General features: G+C 40.6%; 5 protein-coding genes across 10 annotated transcripts; 4 read left to right on the forward strand and 1 right to left on the reverse strand.

Annotated features, from left to right (window-relative positions):
• The first annotated feature begins 110 nt into the window (after window positions 1-110).
• Window positions 111-3817, forward strand: LOC130524819 (uncharacterized). Of its 2 annotated transcripts, XR_008950252.1 has the most exons (5): window positions 111-1444; window positions 1528-1710; window positions 1900-2936; window positions 3020-3186; window positions 3261-3816. XR_008950252.1 is itself a non-coding variant. In XM_057031274.1 (4 exons), exons 1-3 carry the CDS (start codon window positions 1175-1177, stop codon window positions 2119-2121), a joined length of 675 nt encoding a protein of 224 aa, XP_056887254.1. In that variant the 5' UTR covers window positions 111-1174; the 3' UTR covers window positions 2122-3186; window positions 3261-3817. The 2 variants fall into 2 exon arrangements, 1 of the variants encoding a protein (XP_056887254.1); XM_057031274.1 differs by having other exon boundaries at window positions 1900-3186; window positions 3261-3817.
• Window positions 3818-6358: 2541 nt separating this feature from the next.
• On the forward strand, window positions 6359-10716 carry rbck1 (RanBP-type and C3HC4-type zinc finger containing 1). Of its 5 annotated transcripts, none has more exons than XM_057031263.1 (13): window positions 6359-6398; window positions 7015-7062; window positions 7151-7295; window positions 7563-7659; window positions 7959-8157; window positions 8281-8417; window positions 8521-8694; window positions 9019-9179; window positions 9250-9346; window positions 9437-9616; window positions 9698-9796; window positions 10105-10248; window positions 10348-10716. In XM_057031263.1, exons 2-13 carry the CDS (start codon window positions 7023-7025, stop codon window positions 10426-10428), a joined length of 1554 nt encoding a protein of 517 aa, XP_056887243.1. In that variant the 5' UTR covers window positions 6359-6398; window positions 7015-7022; the 3' UTR covers window positions 10429-10716. The 5 variants fall into 5 exon arrangements, with proteins under 5 accessions (XP_056887243.1, XP_056887240.1, XP_056887242.1 ...); XM_057031260.1 differs by having other exon boundaries at window positions 6374-6398; window positions 6898-7062; XM_057031262.1 differs by having other exon boundaries at window positions 6377-6505.
• Window positions 10717-10860: 144 nt separating this feature from the next.
• LOC130524815 (homeodomain-interacting protein kinase 1-like) lies at window positions 10861-14225 on the forward strand. Its single transcript, XM_057031269.1, has 9 exons — window positions 10861-11313; window positions 12028-12197; window positions 12297-12479; window positions 12674-12849; window positions 12934-13057; window positions 13120-13239; window positions 13366-13449; window positions 13542-13708; window positions 13791-14225. The coding sequence occupies exons 2-9, from the start codon at window positions 12069-12071 to the stop codon at window positions 14116-14118; spliced, it is 1311 nt and encodes a 436-aa protein (XP_056887249.1). The 5' UTR covers window positions 10861-11313; window positions 12028-12068; the 3' UTR covers window positions 14119-14225.
• Window positions 14226-15850: 1625 nt separating this feature from the next.
• Window positions 15851-18664, forward strand: LOC130524817 (homeodomain-interacting protein kinase 2-like). Its single transcript, XM_057031271.1, has 7 exons — window positions 15851-16668; window positions 17042-17217; window positions 17290-17413; window positions 17476-17595; window positions 17714-17794; window positions 17861-18027; window positions 18103-18664. Exons 1-7 carry the CDS (start codon window positions 16633-16635, stop codon window positions 18485-18487), a joined length of 1089 nt encoding a protein of 362 aa, XP_056887251.1. The 5' UTR covers window positions 15851-16632; the 3' UTR covers window positions 18488-18664.
• Window positions 18665-19269: 605 nt separating this feature from the next.
• Window positions 19270-24595, reverse strand: tbc1d20 (TBC1 domain family, member 20). The gene is made up of 8 exons (XM_057031270.1): window positions 24219-24595; window positions 23827-24012; window positions 23611-23691; window positions 23039-23225; window positions 22731-22832; window positions 21956-22097; window positions 21462-21640; window positions 19270-21364 (listed from the first exon to the last, which is right to left on the reverse strand). The coding sequence occupies exons 1-8, from the start codon at window positions 24256-24258 to the stop codon at window positions 21106-21108; spliced, it is 1176 nt and encodes a 391-aa protein (XP_056887250.1). The 5' UTR covers window positions 24259-24595; the 3' UTR covers window positions 19270-21105.
• Between the last annotated feature and the right edge of the window lie 483 nt (window positions 24596-25078).

The raw sequence follows: 25078 nt of genomic DNA on the forward strand, positions 1-25078 counted from the left end.
ACGCAGACTGGACAGAAGCAGGAACTTCATCCACAACAAATACGCACAGAAAATGATGGCTTTTTTAATGGTCTTGGTTTATTTTGTTATCTCAGAGTGGCGAACACACCGTTAATATTACCGGCAGTCAGGTTTTCGATTCAAATACTGACACTTTATGTGTAATTAATCCATTTTTAGATCTGAGCGTTTTGATTTTTCATACGCTGCCATCTGCAGGGGAGTTGGTGTATGTTAATATTCACCTAGACTTGATTCACAAAATCAACACACGAGCAGTAGATGAACTGTACGCCAATGCAAATGTATTAACTGAACATTTTTCTATGGTGAGGGCAATTTTGGCATTTAACTTATTTATATTTCAGAATCATAGCAGAAAATCATACATTTCTGTGTCTGTCTACCCAAATCTTTTTCTCCCCAAATGTTCTGTCCCTTTAGTAGACAGAAGAAATCTTGGCTTAAGAGCTGAATTGAGATCTGAATGGCTGAGAACATTCATCTGGTCTTTCTGGCTCACTACCATAGCTCCACACTGCTGATAACTATCTAACTATCTAATAACGAAACTCTCAGACCTCCAGTTGGCCGGTACTGTTGGCCTCTCAGGCCAACGAGAAGCAAGCTATCAGTTCCTAACCCGTTTCCAAGCAGAACCCTGCAAACCCAGAACATATGGAAAATTGTGGCACCTTTTCTGCTACCAGCACATTTTTTTCTATCTTGGTCTGCAAAGGTAGTTTGAACCAAGAGCCCTCTGTGTCCCACCCAGCACAGTCCCCTAGCCTCCCCAGTATGGGCCACACCAGCCACCAACCCCCCAACAGTTACATGTGTGTTGGGCCAAATGCAATTTCAGTATTTTAAATGTTTGCTTTGATGTCTTTGATCTAAGGTTACATTATTTCTGCTTTTAACAGCATAACTTTAATATGGTTTAAAATGAAAGCTACCAAAGAGAATAGGTAGCGACAGGTAAAATTTAACAATCAATAATCATTTGGATGTAACCGTGTTAGAGATGAAGAGACTCAAAGATCTGAGGAGGCAACTGTCCTCACATTTTTTCACCCCAGGTAATATTTGCATCAGTTTATTACCTGTTTTATGGGAGGGGCTAAAAACATTTAAAAATATCACAACGTTGCACAAATTCAAATAGGCCTTACTTATGATTATGTTTTTCAGGGGTTTAATTACACAAAGTAGAACAAATGACACAGATATGACCAAAGAGAGTTGCATCCTCCTTTTTCCCATGTTCAACACAGTCAAGGTCGGTGACGTCCTCCCCAGTCTAACAACAGATTATTTGGTGCTGAAATCAATAGGCGAAGGCGTCTATGGTGAAGTGGTCGAGTGCCTAGACATCAAAAATCAAAAAATAGTGGCTGTGAAGATCCTGAAATACCCTAACTCTCATCGGAACGCGAAGCACGAGGTACATCTTTTGTTTACAGTTTGAAAAGGATGAAAAAGTCAAACTTTTGGAGCCTGCTGAACTTCTTATTGTTTCTCTTTAAGCTCTCCTTCTTAAAGATCATCTCTCCCCTCAATCACAAGAACCTGGTGAAATTCTTTGAGAGGTTTAAATACAAGAGGCAGGAATGTCTGGTGTTTGAGATGTTGTACAGGAACCTCCATTATTTTATAATCTGCAGCCCCAAGAGGATTCCACTAAGTAAGATCCGGGCAATTGCAAAGCAGGTATGGATTACAATGAATCCAACAAAATACCACTCTTCTGCTGCAAGATTGATCTAGTTCTGGAAAGGCATTAATGAAGGAGACATGAATAAATAACAATACAGCTGTTTTTGGAAGCGCTTCCTTTATTTTATGAGACATAAAATAAAGGAAGCGCTTTCTTTTCAGCTGTTAATCTTTCATTTTCAGCTGTTCCTGGCTCTGAAAGCCCTCAGTGCTGTTGGTGTTATACACACTGACATCAAACCAGACAACATCATGCTCAAGAATTGGTTCGACATGAGGATTAAACTAATCGACTTTGGAGTCGCCATTCGGGATGCTGATGTTCTGGTGGGGGACAAAGTGCAACCCATTGGATTCAGGTTCTGCAGATGTTGCTGCAACACCGTCCACTTGCAGCTGGTCTAACCTTTGGTCCGTCTTCCCTCTTCAGGGCGCCAGAAATTTTGCTTGGACTGCCCTACACAAACGCCATTGATATGTGGGGCGTCGGCTGCGTCCTTGCAAATCTTTACCTGCGGTTCTTTCTCTTCAATGCTCACACCGATTATGAAATGGTAACTCTGTAGAGAATTGTAAATCACCAAGATGTTGGCTAAAGTGCCCAAAACAGGACAGGGATTGTGTTATTTTTCATTTTGTACCTATTGTATTTGCAATTAATTTTCATTACATTGCATAATTTATATCTAACCTTTTGTTGTATTTGAACAATTCATCTTTTCCATTGGGGAAAGTTATTCACCTTTCATTTATTCAGGATAGACTCAATATAGAAAGTGTTTCCCCTATATTTTAACACTATTTTGTATGTATGCCGGTAACTATGGCATCCCCGTTAATAACTTAATTAATAATTTAACTTAACTTGGTGGGTGTAGATGAGGCAGGTGGTCCAGCTTCTGGGTCAGCCGGAAGACTGTCTGCTCCATGCTGGGATATACACCAAGAAATATTTCACCAAGGTCAAAGGACCACATGGGTCAATGTGGAGGCTGAAGGAACAGTTATCTTTCGCTACAGTTTCTGAGGTGCTGCCTTTTTCATCAATTATTTTATTTCAACAGTCTAAAAGCCATAATCTACTGTATGTGTTTGGATAAACTAACACTACATTTGTGTTGATTTAGAGACCGACAGAGTGCACTGAAAGCAAAAGAAAAATAAATACATGTCAGAACTTTAGAGATTACATTTTCCCAGGTCTGGATGAGTTGGTTTATGTGAGTAATCTATTGTTTGTTGTTTGGTATGTTTGAATGAACACTGGCATTAGCTGGCTTAATTTTGTCTTTTCCAAATCCAGGTTAATTCCTTCAAAACGATCGTTGAATTTTTGGATTGCCATGCCTTTGTGGACCTTCTAAAATTACTGCTGTCTGTTGATGGAAACAGGAGAATCTCTGCCTCCCAAGCTCTTTATCATCCATTTATCACAATGTCTCATCTGAAGGAGCCAAGTTATGAAGTCTAGTAAGTGACAGCAGAAAGAGGAATGTTCTGTCATGTTTGAACATCAGATGGAGTCTCATATGTGTCATTTACAGCTTTAACAATGCCGAATGTTTCATGAAGTGCTGCACAGAGACCGTCTTAGCAAAAGCTGATCCTCAACAAGAAACCACAACAACCTGTCAGTCGGAAGATACAGAAAGACGCCAAAAAGAAACGGAAATTCATTCACCAGAGAAGAGAAAATCCCTGCAGCAGCATGAAGAAAGGGATCAGGAACTGAAGGCTGGACAAGATAGAACTGGAACCAAACACCAACCTGGATCAGCTTCGTCCTCCTCGCAAAAGAAAATCTCAAAGCGGCATTGCAAATTTAGGAATATGTTTAATGCTTGCTATATATGTGGCTGGTGCCCCCAGTGATAGTGGTGTACATCCGCAGTTACACACAAAGGTTACCACTGTTGGTGTCTAGTAACAGAGTTTACATCATCAGAACATGATTCATGATGTATAATTCCCCAATGTCTTTCACTGTGGGGGAAATAATGCATGTTAAAAAGGCTAATGTTAAAATAAAACGGTTGCTCACCTCTTTAACGGACGTGCGCGTTCCTCTGAAGATTCTTTTCAGGGGATGAAAACAAGTGGAAGCAGTTCATAAAATGGGCTGTGAAACCTAACACGAGCTGAATTGTTTGTATCAAGGGTGCCAAACTTATTATGGTCGAGCTCAAGTTGGCTATACTACTAAAATAGTATCATAATACTTTGATAATGAGAATTTTAAATGGATGTTTTATAGATTGAAAATGTTTCCTCCTAGGGGCCATATTGGACACCCAGGAGGGCCAGTTCTGTTCCACAAGCCATAGGTTGACACCACTGTTTACGATTAAGAATGTAAGTTAGTTTCTATCCTGGCATCAGTCATCTTAGTGTAGTAACAGTTCTTTTACAGAAAGTAATGCTTCCCTTTGCTATGATTATGACAGGAGTTGTTGGTGCAAAGGCAGGATGGATGCAAAGGCAGTCAGCAGCAACAGATCTTATGGCATTTATTGCCAACAAACCAGAATTGCCCTTTTTTAGAGCAGATCTGTGATGGTGCAGTGACCTGCAGCCAAGAAAACAATGGGGGACTAGTCAGAAGATACACAATAAAGGGAAAAATCAATTTCTGCAGAAAAATAACATAAAAGCCTCTTTGAAGATGCTGGGAAGAGCTAATGATCATTCCATGTGGGCAGGTGACAAACCGGCACAGGAGTCATGTCAGCAGCTGGTTTTTGAAGCCAGGTGATCCGGGAATAAAACTCAGGTGTGCTGCAGGGACCCAGCATAGCTGGTCACACTGTCTGCTGCACACACACTCGCCAGAGAGAGAAACAAAAGATGAGGAGGGAGGGACACTCAATAAAAAGGAGCAGTGTTATTTCTGTCCTTATATAGCACCTTTTAACAGACAAAAAATAAGTGATGACACAGTTTTTCTGGACGGAAATACAGCACACAAAAGCACGTCTCTAAAATCAATTATACAGAGGGGCAGCCAGTGAGGGGAGCCCAGTACAGTTATTATATGATGCCGTCAGAATCTTTGAGAAGCCTCAATAAAACATTGACAATTACATGTAGGTGGAAGAGGGACTTTTGGAGGACAAAATTCAGCTGTTGTTATCCAACCTGCTTTAAAAGAGGTCGTACCACATTATGTTTAAAGGCCAAGAGGAAAGTAATTGTTACGGAGGACAAGTGCTTCATAGGAAATGAAGTGACTGATCTAACAGATTAAAAACCTCTCTGAGAAAGCTTGTGGGTATGAAATAGAGAGTTGTTGACTGAATATGCGGCATAATTTCTGCTAATTTTTAAAGGTGCTTGTGAAATTCAATCAGATTCTATAAAATAATAAACTAAAATGTGCCCCTGATGCATCTTTATAACTGCAGGGTGAGGCAGTGGCAAGACTATAACCAAGCAGGGCAGCACACGTGTGTTGAATCGTGTTAATCGTTTCTCTACGGAGGTCTGATTGAAACAGTACAAAGGATTTTTGTTTTTTTTCCATGCAGATTATAAAATGGGCCTCTAAAAGAGAGGAATAATGGTGGACTTCAAATTCAATTCTTCGGAAATACTCCCCAGCCAAGGTCGTCTTTCTCTGTTTTGTCTACTGAGAGGATGTGTAAATTGGTTTGCCGTGGCTCCTATTCTTGTGATAGTGATTGAAGGATTTTGTCAAGGATGACAGGCGCGTGACGGGGAAAAGCATGTGATGTATATCAAAACATCCAAAGCTGGTCCTTAGTTTACCTTCAGGCAGGCTGAGAAGACTTGGCTGAGCTGGGCGCAGCGGCGGGCATTTGAATGCTGGCACGGGACTCTGCCATGCAGGACATTTAAGACAGGTGTGAGCTCCAGCAGCTTATCCTTGCAATGGGTTTCTTCTTTTAGCTCCTGTCATCTTTTGACGATGTATTTATTGCTATTGTTATTTTTGATTTTTAAAAAAGGAAACAAAAGAACACGATGGACCCATAAAACAAAACTAAAGTTTCAAAAACAACAGAAAAGGGGGAAAATTGTGATCTTTTGTGGCACGGTAAAGAAAAAACCAACTCATCAGAGGCAACATCAGCAGAGTGCTGCTTGGTTTCTTTGTGTTAAAGCAGCACGACCACCTCACATTGTGATATCCTTGGTGCCCTCAACGCTGACCAGTCTAGTAGTCCCTGCCTGGAGCCTCCCCTTTCTTCTGTGCTCATCTATCTATCTCTTTCTCCACTCTGCAGTCTGAAAAATGATGCTAGAAGGTTAATTCTCATCAGGATTTCAGATATATTGCTTATTATAAACGAATGGTACACAGGAAAGCTGGAATATGCAATGCACACACAAATTTATCATAATTAACTAGACTTACTCAAGAGCAAGTTTAAATAACAGTCGGTGCACTCGCGGCATTAAAGAAGTTAGGATGTTTGGATGAAAATAAATAGTTTTGATGTAAATAGTCGTGGTAAAACCTATCACAGCGTTAAATGCTGAAAATGGATTTATTTGTGTTATATCGTTTATATTAATTGATTTTATTTCTTTATTATCTTTCATGCGTTTGTCGAATACTGCCATCTGCTGGATATTTGGGCAAGTACCTGTTTTCGTAACGTCATGAATAATAATACATGACGGGTGCGGCAGGGGAACATGAGCTTGTAAAAGCGAGCCTGGTAATTTGCTCACAAATACATGTCGCTTAACTGCTCATTAAGAGCAAGTACTAGCTTAATTTATTTAACTCACAACTAATTCAATCTCGTGTTTGATGCGAAAAGCCGTAAGTAATCAGTTTAACACAATTGAACTCATAGAATTTTCAGAGTAGGCCTTAACAGGGTGTTTTTGTCTGTCAGCTACATTAATCTGATATTGTCCAGTCTATAAAAGCTTAAAACCATCATAAAAACTGATTTTGCTTCAGTCTTTCATCGGCCACTTAGGTACTGTATGTCCCAGCTCAATGACAGAAACGTCCAAAATTATTTGACTATCATTCGCTTCAAAAGGCCGACTCGTTTGGGACAACCACTTCCTGAACTTCACAGTAGCTACTTTCACTTTCTATTCCACCTGTCAGCGTCGGACAGTGGAACCCAGTTCAGAATTTGCGTCACTAATCTGTATTTTCGCTGCTCAGTCGTAACAATTGGCCACTTTTCATGTGTCTAGAAACTTAAATCGCCTCCACGTCGGATGTCAACCGTAGCTGACCAAGTTGAGACAAGTCTGTCCGGTTGTTTGTCAGTAGGTATGTGCTGCTGTTCAGTGTTGTGACTACTTTCCCAGGTGTAATTATGACCTCTCAAGGTGAACCGACATCGGCTTTGAAAGAAGGTAAGTGGCCGTTTTGGGGGGGGATTTTGTTGTACGACTCCACAGTAGAATAAATGGATTTTATGGGATGTCTTGGTCTCCGGCGCAGCTGAAGAGTTGGCCCTGTCCCTGAGTGAAGCCCTCAGCGGCGGGGACGAGCAGGAAGCGGCGGAACTGAGCCGCAGGCTGTCACAGCTCTCCCTTCCCGTGACAGTCAGCATCAAGAGCCAGGCGTATCCCCAAGATTCCATAAGGTGGGGACAAATCGCTTTTTAGTGGTAAAATAGTCAGGATCATTTTTACTTCCGATTCTTTTAGATCTATTATAGATTACATTTTTTATCCTGATGGGTTTGTGCTCATGGGGGGAACAAAGAAAGTGTAGTTTGTGCACAGCTTTCAGACAGCTGCAGATATCATAACACTGATGTTACAGCAAAATAAATCACTGTTCCGCATGTTTCTGTCCATTAGGCTCTAAAAACAAAGCAGAAAAGACAGTTGTGCTTCCTTTCGTCTAGATTGCACATCGGAGTGGAGGATGGTCAGTCAGAGACTTATGTCCTGGTGACTGCTGTGGTCTCCCCTCACATGACAATTGCACAACTCAAAGAAAAGGTACCGGTGACTAAGCAAGTGTCCTCTGAGCAGCTCTTTGAACATCCACAAAAGCTTTCTGTATTGTTTAACTTAGTTAGCGCAATTATATAACTGCACCACTGATTTACTGACTGAAAGCTCTCACTGGAGACAACAGAACATTCAAGTCTTAAAAATGAGCCTGATACGAACAGGAAGTCAGCAGTGAGGGGCTGGGGCCTTGTGTTCATGATCTTCCAATCCAGATGAATCTTCTGTGGAATCTTTTTTTTAAAAGTCATCTCTACTTTTTTTTAAAAGTCATCTCTACTTCCCAGTTCAGCCAGGATTATGGCTTCCCCCCCGCTCTGCAGCGATGGGTGATCGGGAAGCGGTTGACTCAGGACCAGGAGACGTTATTCAGCCACGGCGTCCGTGTAGATGGAGACAAAGCTTTCCTCTTTATCCTCTCCGCCAACGCTGCCTGTCTGACACGACAACAACACAGGCTGGATCAGGATCAGCAGCGTATAGAAGGTGAGCTGCTGATAGGGTAAAGATTACAAGTGATGAATGACTCGGTTTATATCCATTCTGTTGAACACATGCTGCACACATTGGGGCTTGACTGAATCACAAGGAATACTGATTTATCTTTAGGGATTGTAGAATCGATTCAGTCAATGCAACTCTTAAGCAGAGGTCCAACTGTAGATGGGGACAAGACAGAGCCTACCTTAGAGACTCCTCCTCCTCCTCCCCCTCCTCCAAAACCTGCAGTGGCTCCTAAACCAAAGGTGTGAATAGAAACCATTCTCAGTGAACATTCCCAGTGCCCTGTCATTGAGTCTTTATCATGGTGCCCTATAAGTCCTTCTCTATATCTCTGATTTGATCTAGTTGGGCTGGACTTGCACTGTGTGTACTTATTTTAACAAACCTACATGGCCCGGCTGTGAGTTATGCTCATCGGAGCGACCACTGGATTACAAGGTGCCCCCCATCTACTTGCCTGACCAGCAGGAACTTTATCGCATTCAGCAGGAAGAGCTGGCGATGCTGCAGTATATACAGGTACAAAACTACAATTCAGCCTTTTTTCTTGAATTGTCTCTTTAACTGAGTTTTTTCGAGGGCCACAGAACTATAGTTTTTCTTCATTTATGAGGATGATACATCTCACAATCAGTGAAAATCTCACTTCAAACAGATTTCATAGGATGTGAGGAAGTAAATATATCATGTCTACAGTGCAGTAGTAAAAAGGGGATGATCTGAGCATAAAGCACCTCCTTTCACCCACCCTCTACTTCTTCATACCATCCTGTCACTAATGAACTCAATAATGTACCTGAACTCTTTCTCTTACATGGTCACACATGTCTCTGTGTTGTAAAGGCTCAGCAGGAGGAGCGCGAGAAGAACTACACAGAGTTCTTGGCAACAGAAGAACAGAACCTTATCCCGAACAGCACAGAAATTGAATGTCCCATCTGCTTCTCCGCCATCCAGCCAGGAGAGGGCGCTGTACTCAGAGAGTGTTTGCACGCCTTCTGCAGGTCTGACCCGCTGAAAACAAGTGCTGTAAACACATGCTGTGTGTAAACTTCATTTTTCATTGATTAACAGAGATTGTCTAACGGGGACAATAGTAAACAGTCGAGATGCTGAGGTGGCGTGTCCAGAGGCATGTGAGAGCAAGCTACAGGACCGAGAGATCAAAGCAGTGATTGTCACACTTCTTCACTCAAATCATGCATGAATGTAGCCAACGTCATCCTTGTTACTGTTAATCGCTGTTTTACTGCGGTCGCAGCTGCTGAGTGAAGAGGAGCACGTGCGCTTCCTCGAGTTACGCCTGAGCATCGCCGAGAGCCGCTCGGATCACAGCTTTCACTGCCAGACACCGAACTGCCGGGGCTGGTGCATCTACGAGGATGAGGTGAATCAGTTCCCATGTGGACTCTGCGGTGAAACTAACTGCATTCTGTGCAGGGTAGGTCTCCTCGTGTGTATAAATGAACTAGTTCAAATACAGGTTTGAGAACCAAACATGCAGGAAGTTGTCCTTCGACAGGCTATCCATGATGGGATGAACTGTAAGGACTACCAGGACGACCTGCGCATCCGTGCAGAAAACGACGCCGCCGCGCTGCAAACGAAACAGCTGCTGACGGTGAGTGGACAGAAAGGAGAACACTTGCAAGGCACCCTTGTGATTAGGGTTGTTTTCAAAGTGACAGATTCTGCCAAAGTGGGAGAGAAAATGCAAATAATTTACTGAAGTCACAGAACTAAAATTCAGTGGGACTATAGATCCGTGTGCACTCTATGACTGGATAAATAGATGTGATGCCTTTTATTTTATTAAGTGAATGTGAACAATAATTGGGCCTTTGGAAACCCAATAAAAACCTGCCTGGCAGTTTAAGTCCAAGAAGAAAAAAAGGCTTTTTTAAATAAGTATAAATATTCTCACTGTAGAGGCTGCTGCAGCAGGGCGAAGCCATGAAATGCCCACGGTGTGACATCATCGTCCAGAAGAAAGATGGCTGTGACTGGATTTGCTGTGTCATGTGCAAGACAGAAATCTGCTGGGTCACTAAACAAGCTCGATGGGGACCAAATGTAGGATCATTCTACTGAGCGTTTCATCCGTATTCATCACTTGTATCTTGTGTCTGAACTACCAATCTAACATGCTTCTTTCCTGCTGCTGCTTTGCAGGGTCGTGGCGACACATCTGGGGGCTGTAGATGCCTCGTTAACCATCAGCCCTGCCACCCAAACTGTCAGAATTGTCACTAAGATGAGGGTGTGGTTTTTTAAACCCAAAGAATTCCAACAAACCTATCCTACAAATACAAATATATCAGTCTTATAATCACAATAAACACTACATATTTGAACTCTTTTATCCTAAACCATGATTGTGAGTATCAACATTATGGGGCTGATTTTACTACATCGTCTGTTTACGTCGAAGGAATGTCAAATTACGAGGAATGTGTTCATACTCAAAAGCTCTAATGCACTTTAATGCGTTTCTACTGTTAATGCGGGGACAAATAAAGATTATTTTTGTTAGGTGTTTAATCAAGTGTCCTGAGTTTCTTGAGATTTAGTTTAATATACAACGTACTTTAAGTCAGTGTGACATGAGTATTGTGTGAATTGCTTTGGAGAAATAAACCACAAGTAGAGCATTGCTTTAAGGGGGCCACGACACGTCACATTTTTAAAAAATCAATTTAATTGGATGAGATTCAACTGATTACAAATGTACAAATTCTAGGTGATGAAATTATGAACATTAGTGATGGCACTCCTTTACACAGCTAAGGTGTCACTGTTTGAATACAGACAAAAGGAAGGGGGGAGGGGGGCAAAGAATAGCTGACGATGGAGGGTCGGAAGGCAGTTGGTCCTGACGAGGTTGTTCAATGCGTTTCCAGAGGGAGAGGGAGCTCAGCGTTATGACGGGGGCGTGCGGCTACTGTGAACAATGTCGATTGCATGCAAAATCATCTGCAGTGCAAGGCAACTCCACACCAGGCAGCCACTGAAAGGAACAGTGGCAAGGCAAAAGTTTTTTGTTTTGTTTTGCAGGGACCTGCTCTGAAGAGAAACTCCTGTATCTACATTTTATTTCCGGAATTAAAGTCAATGAACAATCCTGGTATCAGTCTAAAGGTCAGACTTGTGTAGATGTAGATATTGTAGATGTTAGGCTACCACAATTTTACTGTAAAAGACTACATAAATTACAGATTTAGCTCTCATTTGACAAAAAGCTGTTTTTGATGTCTTTTATTTGCTTTTTATGACCATGGCTTTGATGTATCCAATGCTTTGAAATGCTGTTGAACAATGGTTTTATTTATTAAATACTGTAAGTGGCTCCAAGCTATGAACATGTATTTCAAAGTCATAATCAGGTGCTCCATTTTAGAATTTCCAGGCTAAACCAGATGATTTCAAAAGCACACAGAACTGATTTGACAGGTATTAACTGATCTTGACTCACATTAGCCATTTAAGTGGAAGGTGATTTTTTTTAGTTGAGGTAGTTAAAAAGAAATTGTTGATCTCCTAAAACCCAAACCTTTAATTTTGCAAAGTATGTACTTTGAAGTTGCTATGTCCATACAACCAAACAAGTAAGAACACTTGGCCTATAATGATAGCATATTAATCACCAGGAAGACTGAAATATTCTAGCTTATCTCCAATGTAATATTTGATGTAATTTTAGTGATTTCATGAGGAAAATGCTTGGTTTGTGATCTGTCTGTACAAGATGTGACATTTGCTCTCACAAATTGAGCTGTCTGCTTTGGCTTTGCTTCAAAAGTGCCTCGTGGGAGCCTCACTCTCATTTCTTCTCTCTTACCTTCTGAAAAACAGTCAGAATAGGTGATGTGCTCTCCAGCTCATCGGCCGATTACATGATCCTGCGATCGCTGGGCTCTGGCGTCTATGGTGAAGTGGTCAAGTGCATAAACCTGAACACCAAAAAAACTGTGGCTGTGAAGATCCTGAAAAAACTGAATGCTTTCAACGAGGCTCAGCGGGAGGTGCTGTCAGATTAGCTTACTATGATATCTGCTTCGCTCCCCTATAGCAGGTTGAACTCTAAACCCTGTTATTGTTTTTCTCTCTCTCTCTCACTTTAGATGTCCTTCTTACAGGTTGTCAATTCCATAAATCATCCGAACATTATAAGATTGTTTGAGGAGTTTACATACAGGGGATGTGAGTGTCTGGTGTTTGAGCTGTTGCACAGAGATCTCCGCAGCACAATCAAAGTACACCCACATGAAATGCCATTGAGAACGATCCGTCCAATCGCAAAGCAGGTACAAATAGAATGCATTTAATGTTAACATTGATCTGTATTTTGAGACACTGGTTTTATACTTTCCTGTGAACTAACTTGCTTGTTTCACTTCGGGCAACACAAAATGTATTTTGTCTCTATAAATATACAGAGAAATATTTTAATGGTAACAGTTTCTGTATGATAAAATCCATTATTTACTCATTTTTTCAGCTGTTCATGGCTCTGGAGGCACTCAATATTGTTGGCGTTATACACACCGACATAAAACTGGACAACATCATGTTCGTCAAGTGGTATGACCTGAGGATCAAAGTGATCGACTTTGGACTTTCCCTTTTAGTAACTGATGCCATTGTGGGGAAGAAATTGCAAGCAGTTAAATACAGGTGATTTTTATAAAAATAAAATAAAATATTGTCCTCTTCTGGCTATTTGGGGTCTTATCTTTGGCCCTTGTCTTCTCTTTTCAGGTCTCCAGAAATTTTGCTCGGGCTGCCTTACACAAACAAGATTGACATGTGGAGCGCCGGCTGCGTCCTCGCACATCTCTTCCTTCAAACCAACCTCTTTGAGGTTCACAGTGAATATGAAATGGTAACTCATTGATTAAGCGTAATGTTCATCAGCAAGAAGCATCTTGACAATGTTGTGTGCAGATGAGGCAGGTGGTGCAGCTTCTGGGTCAGCCAGAGGACCGTCTCCTCCGGACTGGGATATACACCGAGAAATACTTCACTGTGATGGAAGGAGCTGATGGGCCAATGTGGAGGCTGAAGGTAAAGACATCTTTCACTCCATTGTCTGAGCTTATTTCATTGGACTGTTAAATGTTAAAATGCTGCATATTCCACACTTGGTTCCATGAACTCAATACAAATATACTACTGTTTTGGCTCATATAGACACCAGAGGAGTACAGTGAACACAGAACTGTAGACAACAATGTCAAGGATTCCATGTTAAAATCTCTGGATGAGTTAGTTTGTGTAGGTATTCTTTGGTTTACTCATTTAATGATTTGTGTTAATAGTCTTGTCATTGATCAGGATATTTGATTCTTTGCCCCTCAAAAATCCAGATCCATAAATTCGAAAGCGTAGCTGAAAAAGAGGATTGCCATGGGTTTGTGGACCTCCTAAAGATGCTGCTGTGTGTAAATGGAAACAAGAGAATCTCAGCCTCTGAAGCTCTCAATCATCCATTTATCACGATGTCTCATCTGATGGAGCCAAGATATCGAGACTAGTACGTGATACCCTCAAAGATAAGGAATTTCCTGGAATTTACACAAATGTCAGACCAGCTCTTTTATATTTGTTATTTACAGCTTCAACGATGTTCAACGTTTCATGAGGTGCTGCACAGAGATGCGGTTAACAGGAGATAAATTTAAAGATGAAAACAAGAATAAAATAAATTCCACAGAGCAGACAAAGGTGCAGCAACAGAACAAAAAGGACTATCAGGAGCTCCAGTCTCAAGAACAGACACAGAAAATAAACGCGTGGAATCCATGTAAGTTCCCAATAGAAACGGATGGCCAGGAGCCTGAGGATGGAAGCAAAACAAACAACCGTTCAACACCATCCTCCTTCCTTCAATTTGGGAAAGAATTTATGGCTTGCTTCACATGTGGCCGGCGCTCCTCATCATAGAGGACTGATCCTCACTTATCAAAAATGTCAGTTTTCAGCCAGAGCAGCAACTGCCTGCATTTAAAATAAATATAAAAACCAAAATAAAAAGAAACTTTACATTTAAAGTCAATGGTTTTATGGCAAATGTTGCATCTGCTAAGCATACAAGGACCAAGATGGATGCTATGACGTCTGTTGTGAATGTCATGAGCCATTCAACAGTTCACATCCTTGAGGGTCGTCAGGTTAGTAATGGGCAGAGGAACCTTAAATGAGACCTTGCAGCACACCACAGGTCATGTAGACTGGTGAGTACTTGTTAGGAGTCAGTTGGGAGTAGTGTCATCAAACTCAAGACCACCTTAAAATAAAGGAAACCATTAGCTAAGGATAATATAAATGGACAGGATAGAAAAGCTGGGGTTTGTATGAGAGGACCACTGTGCATATTTGCTTGTGAATCTGTGCTCAGAAAGATGCAGAATGCACACCTCAGTAAGTGTTTTCATTTTATTTCTCCTTTCCCATGCACTCCATGATTATGATGAAAGAGGGCAGCATCTATAAACCTGCTATTTAATGCAAAGAATCATGCATAATGTTAGCACTGCAGACCTGATATTAGCCTGATCAGCCAGAGGCTACGCCTCCCCAAGTTCAGGACCAACAGACTGGGGAACTCATTCATCCCGAGCCATCAGGCTGTTCAACTCCTCACTGGGGGGGAGGAGGCCAACAGGAAACCGGAACATTTTATAGTTTTATATTTATATTGTTATATTCATATTCTATTTTTAATTATTCTATTTTATTTTATTTCTTATTTTCTTATATTCTATTATCTTTAATAGGTTTGATGGGGGAATGGTGGTGGGAAATTTTGTAGATGCTGTAGATCTTTGGAGATGCTAATTTCCCTGGTGGACACCCCCTAAAGGGATCAATAAAGTTATCTTGAATCTTGAATCTTGAATCTTGAATCAAGACCCCAAATGCAGACACACACGACTGGGTGAGGTTGAAAATCAGATTTACTGAAAGTCTGGTTCAGAGCAAAACCAAGTGGTGCTGCAAGCGGACAAACACAGTCAAGCTGGAGCACAGGTGTGTGTCGATTGCCCGACGAGGGACAATCTGAAAAAATAAAATAAACACACCTAAAGCTAATTAAAAAAAAATGAATGTCAAGATCAATCTTTATGCAGATGAGGTATTACTTTCCCTTTAATATCAAGTCTTAGGTGGCGTGCATAAACTGTCCCGTCAATCTTGTCCTACAACATTGTATGACTAGAAGAGTAATATTAGCAATTAACTAAGTCATCCATCAATAACGCTACAGTCAAGAAACCTTGGAAACCTGAGCATCACGAGGTCCTCCAGGCTGTTGGCTCTATACAGAGTAAATCCACCCCGCTGGTATCTCCTGATTAAATACTCGGCTAAAATAACTTGGATTTACCATTTATAAGCTACAATATCATACGTCATATCTTTAATAAATGTATAATATAATAGACTTTGATCTACCCAATGCTTTGAAATGCTGTTGAAATGAATTGTTTCATCTTTAAATAGGTTTCTCTCAGATATTAAAAATTGTTTATGTATTAGTCAATTGGCATGTTTTGCAATAACCAAGCTTGAGTTCCTTCTTTCTTACTGAAGAAATGAAGAAACGGGTTTCAAGATTACTAAGACTAGCCAGACAACAACAATTAGGTAATAACGGACCTTGGCTCACAATAACTGACACTGGCTCACAATAACTGACACTGGCTCATACATTTTTTGTTCCTCTCTTAAAACCAAGCCTTTATTTTAGATCCAATGTAAAAGATGGCACCTACAATTGTTCTGTAACTACAAGGTGTAATTAAACTTAAGGCTAAGACATCTAAAATGCCTTCAGTTGTGTAAGCAAGAGATTCAGTCATTGTGACTTAATATGAAACTATGTGAAATATGGAATTCTGTGAGACAAAAATTACATTTTTAGAGTAGGTTTATTAAAGCTATGTCAGCTCAAGTCCCCTGCAAAAGATAGGGGTGCTGGATTTGTCTGTTCCATGCTACACGGGAGTCTCTTATTTTCATCTTTCTCTCGTCTTGTACCTTCTCAGAGAACTTGGTCAGAGTAGGTGACACTCTCTCCAGTCCAATTGCGGATTACGTGATCCTGCGATCGCTGGGCTCTGGCGTCTATGGTGAAGTGGTCAGGTGCATAAACCTGAACACCAACAAAATTGTGGCTGTGAAGATCCTCAAAAATATTAACGCATTCAAAGAGGCTCAGCGGGAGGTGCTGCTCTGCTCTGCTCTGCTCTGCTCTGCTCCCCGTAGTATGTTGTACTCTAAACCCTGTTGTTGTCATTTCTCTTGTAGATTCTCTTCTTACAGATTTGCAATTCCCTCAATCATCCAAACATAATCAGATTGTTTGAGGAGTTTACATTCAAGGGATGTGACTGTCTGGTGTTTGAGTTGCTGCACAGAGATCTGCAACACACAATCGCAGTATACCCAAATGATATGCCTCTGAGCACGATTCGTCCAATTGCAAAGCAGGTACATGAATATTTTGATCACATTGAACACATTGATCTACTTTTTGTAAGTGATCCTAATTTTTTACCTTTTCCACAAATGCACTTGTTTACAAATGTACTTGTTTGACTTCTGGCAACATCAAAGATATTCTGGTTTATGAAAACTGCATACACACACACACACACACACACACACACACAAACGCACGCACACAGCTGACATATAACATAGAGGGGCCCTGGAAAGATGAATCCATGAACATTTGAAACCTGGCAGAAGGTTGGAACTTAAAATGGAAAAAAGTTTGGACCGTTAATGGTGAAGATATTGATGCTGAATTAATTTTTATCATGCCCCTTCCTTTCTCATTTAACTGTCCGCTCTTTTTCAGCTGTTCATGGCTCTGGAGGCACTCAGTACTGTTGGCGTTATACACACCGACATAAAACTGGACAACATCATGTTTGTCAAATGGTATGACCTGAGGATCAAAGTGATCGACTTTGGACTTGCCATTCGGGACACCAACATCATCGTGGGCAAAAAACTGCAAGCGCTTGGATACAGGTGACTGAATTTTTTGAAAAATCGCCTGTATTGCTAATTGGGGTCTAATCTTTGGCCCTTTTCTCTTTTCAGGTCTCCAGAAATTTTGCTCGGGCTGCCTTACACAAACACGATTGACATGTGGAGCGCCGGCTGCGTCCTCGCACATCTCTTCCTTCAAACCAGCCTCTTTGAGGTTCACAGTGAATATGAAATGGTAACTCATTGATTAAGCGTAATGTTCATCAGCAAGAAGCATCTTGACAATGTTGTGTGCAGATGAGGCAGGTGGTGCAGCTTCTGGGTCAGCCAGAGGACTGTCTCCTCCGGACTGGGATATACACCGAGAAATACTTCACTGTGATGGAAGGAGCTGATGGGCCAATGTGGAGGCTGAAGGTAAAGACATCTTTCACATCTTTCTTCCCATTTTTGAAAATGAAAACAGTTTATTTAAGCAGTTTATATTCCATACTTGTGGAGATCAACTAACAATACTTTACGGTTTTTGCGTTAGACACCAGAAGAGTACAATGGAGAAAAAAATGCAAAGAAGGTTATGGATTCCACGTTTAAATCTCTGGATGACCTGGTAGATGTAAGTATTCTTGGGTTTACTAAGTCAGTCAGTCTTGTTAATTTTTTTCAAACTCCAAAAATCCAGATCGATTCATTCGAAACCATAGATGAATATGAAGATTTCCACGTATTTGTGGACCTCCTGAAATTAATGCTGCACATTGATGGAAACAGGAGAATCTCTGCTTCTGAAGCTCTTAATCATCCGTTTATCACAATGTCTCATTTGTCAAATCCAAGATATCAAAACTAGTAAGTGACGACGGCATATGGTCATGTTCAAACATCAGATGGCCTCAGTCACATTTTCATCTGCGTCATTTACAGCTTCAACGATGCCGAACGTTTCATGAGGTGCTGCACAGTGTCGAACTTGGTACCCGATGATCAGCAAAATGATAATGCAGAAACCCTCCAGCCTCGTGATATAGACTGGCAGCAGTGTGAGGACGTGGAAGAGAGGATGGAAATGCAGAGATCTGAGAATATCACCTGGCAAACGGCAAAAGAAACAGAGTCGAATACATGCGAGTATACGAGATTTGAGCTGCCTTCAGAAACACGGCAGCAGCGTGAGGATGGAACCAAAGCACAGCATCATTCTGCATTATTCTTTTCCTCTCGAAATAAAATCACAAAAGGACTTTCCAAATTTCAGAAAAATGTTAAGGCTTGGTTTACAAATGGGGGCAGCCCCCCCCATTACAGATGACTGGATCCTCATTAGCCCTTTTCATCCACAGCAGCAACTGTATACATTTGAAATTAAAAAGAGAAAGAAAATTCAACTAAGTACAACTTGTTTGGTAGTTCTAAACCCTAAAGTATTTTGTCCATTCAAGGCACATCAAATAAAATTTTATTAAAAAAAAAAAAAATAGACATTTAGAGACGCTTAAGCGTAACGATCTGTAAGAAACGAAGGATCGCTTTATGGGTAGAATTGAGAATAGTTGATTCATTTTAGGCGATGCAAGTATTTTATGGCAATTCCTCCCATTAATAATGGGTAAGTTCCCCCGATGTATAACATTTATTATGCCGTATGTATGATATTTATTGTGACAATAAAATGTATTTGTCACATGCGCAGTAGAATGTACAGTGAAATGTCGTTTTGGTACCTGCAGCTAGTCAGAAATTAAAATATCCACATGACAGCACACAAAATAAACTACTTAATGAGATATTTCTCTCTTCCTGTAAAACAGAAATTAAATGTTTCTCATTTATTCTATGAAAGGACAAATTAATTCTTAGTTGAAGTTGCTTACGTGACCTTTATGGGTTTTAACAGCTCAAATTGTCTTATTTCTAAACTGTAATGAAGATTAACTTTTGCTTTCATCTGCATCTAATAATCCTTTGATTTATGGTGGAAAAATGTTTCCTTGAAATGGAACTGAATGATACTTTAATGATTAGTATATTTAAGAAAGAATAATCAAAATATTAATTTTTCCATCCAGGATTTTTAGAATGCACAGTCAACGCTTGTCTTTTCATCAAATATTATTTTATTAAATGACACATTATTGTGCAGAAAACCTGTTTTTAGTATAAGTTTTTCTCAATGTCTACATGTTGTCTGCTCTTCTTAGTTCTTTTAAAGGACTGTTTTATGATAAAACTGCATCTGGGATAAACTGGCATGGAATTGGGCTGCCTGGGGAAAGTCTCCCTCATCAAAACAGTACAGATACGTTTGCAGACACATTGATTGATTACACTGTTATTTTATCATGACATTGCTCAGTCAAATAAAAGTCTTAAATAAAAACTACTTAACAAGATTCAGACCGTTTTAACAAGCACAGGGAGGCCGCATGAAATTATCGCGGAATGAAATATTCTTCATATCTTTAATCCTCTGATATTACACAAGAAAAATGTATTTGTAAGGTTTAAAAACAGTGAAAACTTGGTATTATGATGTCACCTCATCACATGCCAATTTCCCATGAACGTTCCATTTTCATTGCTTTATTAGTATTCTCTTGTACAGCTTTACATTTTACTGCCATAAAATAAAACAAAAAAGTGAAAAGGCAGATAAATTATTTAGTGCATTTAGATGAGAGACATGACTGGTTTCAGACATTTCAAATCAATTTTAAAGATAGTAGGCCAACTATTTATGTTTTGTCAGGCAATGGTAGACTTGTGCTGTATATACGCATATTGGGCCTTGCCCAATACGTGAGCCAAAAAGAGCTGGACGGCACCTAAATTGCAAATGACTCTACATAACAAAGACTGTTTCAAAATCAAAAGTTCGGCAAGAATAAAAATGTGAAGGCTTATAGACTGACAGGTGCACCCTTTACACTAGTGAGCAAAGTGCCCATCGACCGCTATTTTGAATCGATGTATTGTCAGAGCAAAATATAAAATACAAGGACCCAGTTTTGATGTTATGGAGCAGTGAATGATGCTTCTGCGTGACCACAATATAAGAAAATTTAAAGATTTACTCCAAAAATGGTGTTAAATTTGCTAAAGACACTATATAAAATGGGTCTAAGTGGTGCGTACAATGAAGAGACAATATAAGAGAGAAATTCGACTCCTCTGAATGCTGCCTGGACCTCAAATTCAAGTTTTGTCATTTCTAATCAAGCTGGCTACACTTTCAATCCTTTGCATTTGAAATTCAGCTTTAAGTACTCTGAGCTGCCCACAATACGAACTATGTCACAGCTGTGATAGGATATTCAAACTCAGATAAGAATATTATTTTTTTGGGTTATTCAAACCACAACTGAGTATAATGAACAGATTTTTTAGCAGTTGCAATATACCTACAGTAGCAGTTATAAAAGTAAATTATCGAAAGAGGATTCCAGCAATCCTCAAGTTGGTCCACGTACCAAATATATAACAAAGGATTTTGACACATACAAGCACACACACACTCTCTCGTTGTCTAAATTGCTGACAAGTGTATAAATCTATCCATGTAACTTTCAGCAAGTATCTCTGGAGTGTAGCACTAGCTATTCTCATTCCAATCCTAAACACCACCATCAGTTCTTGGCAACAACGTCTCTTCAGTTTCTACCAAGATGATTCTTCATTTCAAAAAACAGCAGCAGCTGAAGCAGCCGTTACATTTCTGCTGCTCAGGAGTCAATAAAAAAACCACTCTGCAAGTTGTCTGGATGTGTCCAGGAGTGTTACAGAAGAGTAGCCCAGGTCTCTCTGAGAGTGCTCTTCAGTCTTTCAGTCAATTGCAGGATCTGTAGTGAAATCACAGGGATTCAAACCCACCACCATGGTGCAGGCATGGCCAGATATGTCACAGAATGGGAGAAGAGGAGCTTTAGCAGTTCAAGGAAACAAGTCCAGTTTGGGAGCCCATTCTAGAGCAGTGTTAACTACAGCCAGAGCTGCGGCACCTAAAGCCACCGTGAGACCCATAACAGCCAGTCGAACGAAACGCCGAGTGGCTGAAGGTCGGGCTACTACTGAGTTTGAAGCTGAGTTCTCCAGTGCAGCCTGTTTCTGTCTGCGTCTGCGGCGAAGGACAGAGTCAGGTCGCTGCTGAGTAGATGCAAGGTCAAAGTCCTTAAAAGTAGAGCTCGCCATGCTTTGAGAGAGCAAGAACAGAAAACAGAAGTTATTGCACCAGTTAAATTGTGCTAAATCTCAATGTAACGTATCAGTAAAGGTTATAGATTAATTACTGTTCATGTGAAGCAGCCTCACGGGCCAGTTCGGATGGAGGGAACTGGACAAAGAGGTCTCCTGCTCGGCTGATCAGTGTCTCATATGGAAGATCCTGAGGAATTTGAGACAGTAGGTGATGCACCATGGCCATGTCGCATTCACAATCCAGCACCTCATCTTGTCTGTACAGTACAATCTGCAACACAAATATCAACAAATCATAACGGCAATGAGTCAGGTCACATGAATTTATCAAAAACGAATTAGTCTCTAATCCAGGGTCGATTCATTGGTATGAGTCTAACGGCAGTTCAGTGTCCATGACCTTCCGTTCAACTCTAATCAGCTGACTTCTCACCCTTACTCATATGGAGGCTTGTTAACAGTTTAAAATGTTACAGTGAGGTCTTTCTAAGCGACTGCATGAGACTGAACTACAAAATAGACAGACTAAACTACAAAAGAATGTGACACATCTGGAAATTCAGAATACAACTGAAGTCCAACTCACCACAGCTGCAAAATAGATGGGCATTAACGGGTGACAGGCCAGGAAGAAGTCATATAGCCGGACAACGTGGCGAAAGTCAGACAGGACGTGGCCAAACCAGGTAATCAACCAGCTGAGAGCGAAGACTGTACCCACCTCAGCTCTGACAAATCAATGAAAAACATCAGGACAATCACCAGCAGTGCATAATAAAGCGCCACTTCAGTTCTAACGATTAGCTCTCAACGGATTGTATTAATGCAGTGGACTGTGTAAAGGAATGAGACACATTAACCGTGGCGGTAGAAAACTTTATGACATCAGTCGCTAAGTCCTCAACGACATAATTGGAGCTGCTTAATAGGATCAGTATGCTTTAGATTACAGTCGCCCTTCCCTTCGCTTCTATATGTATGTCACAAACAACGTTAAACAAACTCTCATTCCAAGCATTAAAAAAATATTAAAATATTAAAAGCATAGAATTTCTGGCAGCCGCAGCAGAGACTATCAGAGAAAAAGTTTAGGATTTTACAAATCTGTGTCACTTTATATAGATTCAGTGTAAACTGTTTTAATCTCCAGTAGATTGATTTCAATCAGAATTAGGACGTCTTAGGTGTGTAAACAAAGTGTAGCTGCAGCAACTAGCATCAAAGAAGGTTGAATATTTTTGGATCACACAAGCTGTGCTAAGTAAACCAAGAAAGGGATTCAGTTCACAATTTCAACTGCTTTACCTTACAAACAGTATTCAAAAGTGTTACCCGTGCTAGATGAAACAGCTGAGTCTTACTGTTGCATGAAGTCATGTACTTCAGGGTTGACCCTCTCAATAATAGGCATCAAATAGTTCAGAATGTGTTTTGTGTTGTCCATGGTGGGATCCATGAAGTCCCTGTGGGAAAAAAAAAAATCTGAGGATATTGTGATATCAAGAAAATGTGACATTTATTGAGGATACAAGAGTATGAAGTTGTAAAATAGCAACAAGTACTTTGTGTATAGTATTAATGTGTTTTATCTTTATGTTCACGGTAACCACAGATGGAGATATATTGCGTAATACACATAAAAGGTTTGAATCATATTATATAGAAATACCTGAGGTGATGTGTAGAGAGCTTTTCCACAAGAGCTGTTGCCAGACGCTCTTTCACAACCAGTAAAAAGGTGACAACAATGTCATGGTATCCTTGATAGTAGTGCAACTGAGGATTACGTTTCAACACTCGAAGGATGATATCGATTAGCTCTTCTTGAAGACCCTCCCTTTGCTCATCTGGCATACCTGTATATGTCCACCATAATAAAATAGTCAATCATTCACTCAACATAAATTTACCAAGGTCAAGATTTGGGAAAGAAAAAGATTGAAATAATGATACAAAGGCAACATCCATGCCCTGCGTGTCAACTTTTACTGATTTGAAATGGTTGCAGAAATGCAATTTTTAAAAAAAGATGTATGAATAAAGCTGAATATAAAAAATCCTAAAGATTAAAAAAACAAAACAAGATTTAACAATAGCAAATAACACTGTAAATTTTCAACTGTAGAATCATTTGACATGAATATAAGACAGGAAATAAGTTTGGTTGTGCATGTGTGATCTAAGATCAAAGGAGTGGTGGGACTTGATGAAAAACCGAACCTTGAACAGGTGTCAGCTCACCTGGTGGAAACCGGCGCAAAGAACGTTGGACATCCAGCAGCACCTGGTTGTAGTCCTTGTTATTCTCCCGGTCAACGTTTTCTGTAAAGGACAAAATTGGCATCAGGGTGGCACACACAGCAACATTTGTATGCTCTCTTGATTGGAACATTTACGAGAACTTATGCATGTGAGTATCAGCATGTGTGGTTCTGTTTGTATTGCCGAAACCAATACCGGGCTCTTGATCCAGGATGTGAAGGGGGACATTGAGAAGCCATGGCCAGACTTGGCAGCGTATCTCATCGGTGAGCAGTCCTCCTTCACTGATAGCCATCCTCCTCAAAGCTGCAACATCCACCGGGCTCACACTGAGGGCCTGCGTGATGTCATTCATTTTCTTTTTGCGCCTGCTGTCCCCGTCTAGAACATGAGAAAGCACCACGTCCAGTGAGAGTTCACCTTTATGTTACAGGTGACGGTCAAGTTATATCAGCAAACAAGCCTTATGATTACACTGCAACGACAAAATCAAATCTGCACGTTTAAAAAAGCAATGCATTTTGTGACCATGTCTGCAAAAAATACGACCCCTCAGACAACGAACCTAATTAAACGGAGCAGCTTACCACTATGTTCTGGTGACGAGGCACGCTTGGGGTTCTTCATATTTGTCCGTTCACTGTTGTATCCCTCTTAGAACACAACGTTTGCCATCCCTTTCTGTTGCTGTGCTAACGTCAGTTCAGTTGCAGACTGGTAGCTAGCTCTAATTAGCAAAGCCAGCCCGGCAGAGAGGCGATGACACAGCTAGCTGCGAGCTCGCCTGTCATGAAGCTAACACGGCCAAAAAGAAAAAAATCACTGAGCAACAAAGCCATCATTTGGCCGAACGAGTTAGTAATTCAGGGCCGCAACCGTTCTACCGGTGACATGGCTACATGTTTACACTATCAGTGACGGGAGAGACCAATAGGAAGCTATGGTCACTTAGTCAGGCGGAAAGATGACGTGGACAAACGTCATCAGGCAAAGGGCAGGACTAGACCGTTCAATTGTCTACTTACTGTAACAATTAATAGTCTGGTGTTTAATTTCTATGTCGACTTAAAAGCGTGTTTCACTAACTGCTTGACTCGGCTAAGAGTACTTTTAGGATTTCTTTTTTTTGTTCATTCCTCACAAGGTTTTGATGGGTTTCGAAGCCACTGCTGGATGCTGATGCTGGAAAGAACCGAATTAAAACAGTCAGACATGGTGATTTACTAGGACTCAGCTTTTTTAGCACCCCGAGGACTTGATTATGAACTTTGATTCATGTTCTCTACCAAAAGGTTCTATCAAGCCTTCAGGGTGTGACGTCAAACACAAGCATATATTGGGGGTTCTGCAGCAAGACAGTAATCTAAACGATTTCCTACAAAGAATATAGTATAAAACTCATCACTCCCTTTTAAAAATGTAAGATAAAAAAATTCCCTTCGGGTCG

The sequence above is a fragment of the Takifugu flavidus genome, chromosome 4 (assembly GCF_003711565.1).
Source record: "Takifugu flavidus isolate HTHZ2018 chromosome 4, ASM371156v2, whole genome shotgun sequence".
Taxonomy (NCBI): Eukaryota; Metazoa; Chordata; class Actinopteri; order Tetraodontiformes; family Tetraodontidae; genus Takifugu; species Takifugu flavidus.